This window comes from Rhinopithecus bieti, unplaced genomic scaffold, assembly GCF_001698545.2.
Source record: "Rhinopithecus bieti isolate Rb0 unplaced genomic scaffold, ASM169854v2 scaffold_16834, whole genome shotgun sequence".
Classification (NCBI taxonomy): domain Eukaryota; kingdom Metazoa; phylum Chordata; class Mammalia; order Primates; family Cercopithecidae; genus Rhinopithecus; species Rhinopithecus bieti.
The window spans coordinates 1,437,902-1,443,958 of NW_016809297.1; the positions used below are offsets into that span (position 1 = coordinate 1,437,902).

The following is a 6,057-nucleotide window of genomic DNA, read 5'->3' on the forward strand; positions in this document are numbered from 1 at the left end:
CTTTTTTTTTAAAAAAAATCCTTTGCTAAATTATAAAATAACATTAATAGGCCACATGACCTAAAATAATATGGAAAAAGTAAAGTCTGTCTGTAATTTGCCATGAAAAAGTAGAGCTAACAAGACATGATAAAAGTGAAAAGTATAATCATTGCAGTCCTGGAATCTGACAAACATTGTAATTATCAGAGTCAAAACTATCACTGAATTTTAGCCGGGATATGTTATGAATGGTGAGGTTATAACTGACTTATAAATCTTTCTGGGTGATATATGAAATTTTGATAGTGGTTTTGCTATTTGGTAGAGGACTTTAATAGGAGTTATATTTAGTGCAATGAACGTATTTAAAGGAATGAGGAAGGTAGGTATCCTAGTGATGGACAGCAGCTGCAAATGTATAGCCCCGAACTTCCCTTGACACCTTGTTAAGCAAGCTGAATCTAGGGACTTGGAGCATTCATAGGCTCAGGTTTAAGCATTGCCATCAGGGTGCTTTGTTATCCAGTTACACAAGCCGAGCCTGGAGCTTGGAAAAACCCATTGGATCAGGCTTAGACATTCTCATCTGGTTTTTTTTTTTGAGAGAATCTTGCTCTGTTGTCCAGGCTGGAGTGCAGAGGCGTGATTTCGGTTCACTGCAACCTCTGCCTCCCAGATTCAAGCAGTTCTCCTGCCTCAGCCTCCCAAGTAGTTGGGACTACAGGTGCATGCTGCCACGCCTGGCTAATTTTTTGTAGAGATGGGGTTTCACCATGTTGGCCAGGTTGGTCTCGAACTCCTGAGTTCAGGCAATCTGCCTGCTTCAGTCTCACAAAGTGCTCGAATTACAGGCATGAGCCACCACACCCAGCCCTCATCTGGGTATTTCAACTTAAAGATGTCAACTATCAGCCTCTACTACATACCGTCAGTCACATCTTTGCATAGTGTTTGCGGTGGTATAGCCCAGTCAAAGAAGAATTAAAACTTGGCAGCCATCTATTAAAAGTATAAATGTGCTTTTAAATTGATGCGGCCATTCTACCTCCAGGACTCAGAAACACACAGGTGCATACACCCAGACAAATGTGATTATCACTGCTTATTTCAGCATACATTTTCTGTGGTTGTAAAATAGTCCCCATTAATTGGAATGCAGGTTAAATTGACATGTGACATCACAATGGAATACTATGAAGTAGTTTCAAAATATAGAGAGGTGGTCTGATGTTAATTTTATATATAAATTTGACTGTACTATGAGATGCCCACATAGCTGGTAAAACATTATTTATGGGTGTGTTTCTGAGGATGTTTTTGGAAGAGATTAGCATTACTATTAGTGGACTGAGTAAAGAAGATCACCCTCGCCAATGGGGGTGGATATCATCCAATCCAGTGAGGGCCCCAATAGAACAGAAAAACAGAGGAATGTGAATTCACGCTTTCTTCTGGAGTTGGGACATCCATCTTCTGCCTTCAGACATCAGTATTCCTAGTTCTCAGGTCTTTGGGCTTGGACTAAACTACATTACTGGCTCTCTCCTGGGCTCCAGATTGCAGACAGCAGATTGTGGGACTTCTCAGTCTCCATAATCAAGTGAGCCAATTCCTCATAATAAGTCTCTTTCTATATATCTCTATATATCCTATTGTTTTTTGTTTTTTGTTTTTTTTGTTTGTTTTTTTTTTTTTTTGTTTTGTTTTTTGTTTTTTTTTTTGAGGCGGAGTCTCGCTCTGTCGCCCGGACTGGAGTGCAGTGGCCGGATCTCAGCTCACTGCAAGCTCCGCCTCTCGGGTTTACGCCATTCTCCTGCCTCAGCCTCCCGAGTAGCTGGGACTACAGGAGCCCGCCACCTCGCCCGGCTAGTTTTGTATTTTAGTAGAGACGGGGTTTCACTGTGTTAGCCAGGATGGTCTCGATCTCCTGACCTTGTGATCCGCCCGTCTCGGCCTCCCAAAGTGCTGGGATTACAGGCTTGAGCCACCGCGCCCGGCCCCTATTGTTTTGTTTCTCTGGAGAACTCTAACTGATGCAAATAGATATCTAGACATCTAAAGATATCTAAAATATATTTATAAATAAAAAGTAATTGGCAGTATAATATGTGTAACAATATTTTTGTTAAAAGTCATATTTATATGAATACAAAATGCACACACTTCAAATTACTAGCAAAAGTCATCACTTGAAATCATGAGGGACTTTCACTTTCTAGGCAATATTTATTTTTAGTGATGTGTGAGTATTTTACAATAAGCACATATTAATTTGATAATCAGAAAATAATGCACATTTTGAAAATTGTAGTCATAGAATGAATATTTAAAAATTTAAATCAAATTCCAAAAAATATGAAGTGAAAGGGAAATTGAATGTATTAGCATAATATGTAAATCACTATCATATTTATTTACACAAGTTTTTGTCACAGCTTGTTTCTTTCCAATCAATAATTTTACATGAATCTGGTACAAAATATTAATATCAAAGTACCAAGAAACATGAAAATGTGCCAATTCACATTTCAGTGAATCCGTGGTGGAACAATTCCAGTTCCCAGTTAACACACAGCTTCACTAGTACCATACGCCCTCATCTAAAGGAATTCAGTTAAGTTTGCCATCTTAAAGGGGCACAGTTCGTGGTCCCTTAAGCAAATATGATAGTAACATTAAAAAAAAAAAAAAGCAGTATCTGCAAAGCACAATATAGTGAAGCACAGTAGAAACGAAGTATGCCTGTACTGTTAGCCCGGGCACGTTGGAAGATTTCAGGGTACAACTAACAGTCAGGCTGGGCCTTGAGAGGTGAGGTGAAATTAGAAACCGGATGTTGGTGGAAGAGGAGAGTAAGCACACAAAACAGAAGAAGCAGAAGAACGTATAAGGTATGTAGGGCTGTACAGCCTTTGGCTGAAGTAAAAGGCATGTGGAAGGCAATTGTGAGAAATAAGAAAGGTGGGTTGGGGTCATATTATTTATGCCAACTTTGAAATTTAGGCTCAGAACTATGTACTTAATCAGTGCCCAGAGAAAACTTCTTCAGGCCTTGAGAACTCTAACTTAACATCATTTAATTTTATATGATATATAAACACATGTATGTGTACATATATATGAAATACATATTCTAAGTAACTGTATGGTAAAATTCATGTAAGAAAGTCTAATTAAGGATAACAATGTCAATGCTTTTACACAATATCCAATATCAAATTATGTCACAAACACTTTTCCTCCTTCTCTGTTGGTGCCCTTGCTTTGTTGGTACCCTGAAGGCACAGAACTATTGGGTGATTCAGCATTGTGCTCACTTCTGGGGCAATAGGAAGATATTACTGGATTTTTGAACTAGAAAAAACGTGACAAAGCTAGGCTTCAGGAAGATGACTCTAGCAGTGATGTGTATGGGGGCCTGGGGTACAGTGACAACTGCAGACAGGAAGCAAGGCTACCTCTGGGAAACAAAGTCCACCAGCTAAGGAGCCTGCCCTAGGGTGGGGGCAAGTGTGAATGGGCAGTGAACAGATATGACATGGGGCGTGTTCAGGGAGAATGAATGGGAACTGGCAAGTAAAAGGAGGCAGAGAATTAGCACAAGGGAAGTCATAGGTGACGATGATGATGATGTGATGACTTGATGAGAAAGGTGACTGGGAGGGAAGACAGATGCAGCTGAGAAATGCTGAAATTGAGGCCATGGTGGAAATACTGGTCAAGGCACCCACCTGAAAGCTGCAAGGGTAAATGTGGAACTCATCAGAGATCTCATCGGGGCAGCTGTGCTGATCTGATGAGTCAGTTAACCAGAGGAGAGTGGGATCCAAGGAAGATCACGATGAAGTGTCTTTCCTTTCATGGAAAGAAAGGAGAGGGAAGCATGTTGGAAAGGAGACAGAGGAGGATCGTTGTCAAGTGAGGTAAAAAAACAAAAGGACAGTGGGAGGCAGAGGGGCATTTGAAGAAGGTAGAATTTCAATTTGCAGCATTGTTTTGGCTGGTGGAGGATGTCACTCAGAAAAGGTACTGAATTTAGGGGCCTGAATTTCAGTAGCTTGAAGAGGGCGAAAAGTTGGATTTCAAATTAATTGGTTAGCCTAAAAGGAAAATAAAAAGAGTCCATCACAAAATTGGGATGTGAACAGTTCTAGCACGGAGAGAACAGCAGCTGCTTCCTCCACCACCCAATGCCTGAAGATCTAGAATCAAAGGGAAAAAATGTTTGAAATGGTAGGATTATTAAATCCTAGAAGAATAAGGTCAGTATTAAAACCTGTAGAAGAAAATGTCCTCTCTGATGATAAATTCTTGTACCTCCATGCAACACGCAGGCACAAGTTAGGACTTAGTGTGAAGAGTTTTCAATTCAACACAGAACTCTCAGCCTCCTTTAATCACAGCAGCCCCCCGTCTTTGCAGATGAGTCAGAGAACTCCAGAAAGCCTTGCTAGGTCTTACCTGGCACAATTCTGAGATTTTTTTTTCCCCACCCAAATATCCAAATATTCTTTTAATCATTATTTTAACTACACTGAATTCTACTTGTAGGGCTCATCAAATAACGTTTCCTCTTCAAGGTGTCGATTTGCACTTGCTGGGAACAATGTATTAGGGATACACACCCACACCCACACCCACACACCCCTGTTGGAGAATCAAGACTGCAAAATTTACTTAATCTCCGTTTCACTTAATCTACAAACCACCATAATTATAGACGCAGCAGATGCTAAGTGGTAAAAGGTCAGTGTAAGTTTATTAGCGTGGATCGGAAAGTCCTGAAATCCCACCCAGGAGCTTAGGGACCTCTAGCCCAGGCAGAGTTGCTGAGGGGGCTTCCTCACCACTCAACGCTGTTCACATACCAATTTTGTGCTGGACTCCTTGTTCTCCCTTTATGTTGACCAATTAATTTGAAATCTGACCTATCTCCACCTTCAGGGTACTGAAATTCCCTTCCAAAGTCAGTACCTGCCTGGAGTTCTCAGACAGGGGTGCCAGAGGGGCTGATGACTTGAGAAGGCAGGTACCGCTTACCCGGCGACTGCTCTGTAGGGCAGTTTCCGACGCCCTCCGTAGGCTCCAGCATCGCAAGGCACGGGGAACGGGGTTCGGGTCCCAGGACATCAGGACACATGGGCGGCCGGCAGCAGCGGTGATTAATCCGGCCTTGCCCGCGGGTGGCACGGAAGAGAGACTTGGCTTGGCGCGCAGCTCATTGTTCTGTTACCAACAGTTACCGCATTCCCGTTGACTAAAAGCCAGTCCACACTGGGAAATATTTGAAGCCAAACGCTGACTTCTGTGACGTTTGCGCGTGTGACTCTGCAACACCCACGCTTGCACCTCGGACACACGCGTGTTATCCCTGCTCGTGGTGATGCGTGCGGTAGATGCCGGAGAGAGGGGGTCAGCTATGTCCGGGACCAGGAGGAGGTCAGAGCGCAGTAAATCAGTAATCATCACTTTGATTCGAGTAATCATCAGCAGTCACCCAGTAATCATCACTTTGATTCGAGATTTGAATATCAGGAAATTTAGGTTTCTGAAAATTAGACGTGTGTGTGGACCACTGGCCTCATGTACAGGGTGGGGGTGACGAGGTGCCCTGCAGAGTCACTGTGGATCTTGACGCAAAAGGAAAAAAGCCAGTACTACTGATCGTGTCTCTGTTTAAAAGTTTGACATTTTGTTCATTATGCATGTTATTTGCGTACATTTTGATTTTTCTTTTTTTAAATATTGCATTAAGATATTTATTTTGAGGCCGGGCACGGTGGCTCACGCCTGTAATCCTGGTGTTTTGGGAGGCTGAAGCAGGTGGATTGCCTGAGGTCAGGAGTTCCAGACCAGCCTGGCCAGTATGGAGAAACCCTGTCTCTATTTTAAAAAAATACAAAAATTAACCGGGCGTGGTGGCATGCGCCTGTAATCCCAGCTACTTGGGAGGCTGAAGCAGGAGAATAGTTTGAACCTGGAGGCAGAGGTTGCAGTGAGACAAGATCCGACCATTGCACTCCAGCCTGGGTGACAGAGGGACACTCTGTCTCAAAAAAAAAAAAAAAAAAAAAA

At 42.4% G+C, this 6,057-nt stretch overlaps 1 protein-coding gene and 1 long non-coding RNA gene across 2 annotated transcripts in view; one reads left to right on the forward strand and one right to left on the reverse strand.

The window, feature by feature from the left end:
• LRRC72 (leucine rich repeat containing 72) overlaps positions 1-5,259 on the reverse strand; it is a 53,682-nt gene extending 48,423 nt beyond the window's left edge. Inside the window, 1 exon segment of the mRNA XM_017889060.1 lies at positions 5,023-5,259. Coding sequence (XP_017744549.1) covers positions 5,023-5,112 — 90 coding nt within the window. The 5' untranslated portion in view covers positions 5,113-5,259.
• A 74-nt stretch (positions 5,260-5,333) lies between these two features.
• The window catches only part of LOC108540097 (uncharacterized), a 65,468-nt gene continuing 64,744 nt past the window's right edge, over positions 5,334-6,057 (forward strand). The window contains exon 1 of the long non-coding RNA XR_001888587.1: positions 5,334-5,421. This is a non-coding gene — a long non-coding RNA (uncharacterized LOC108540097). The remainder of the gene's footprint in view (positions 5,422-6,057) is intronic.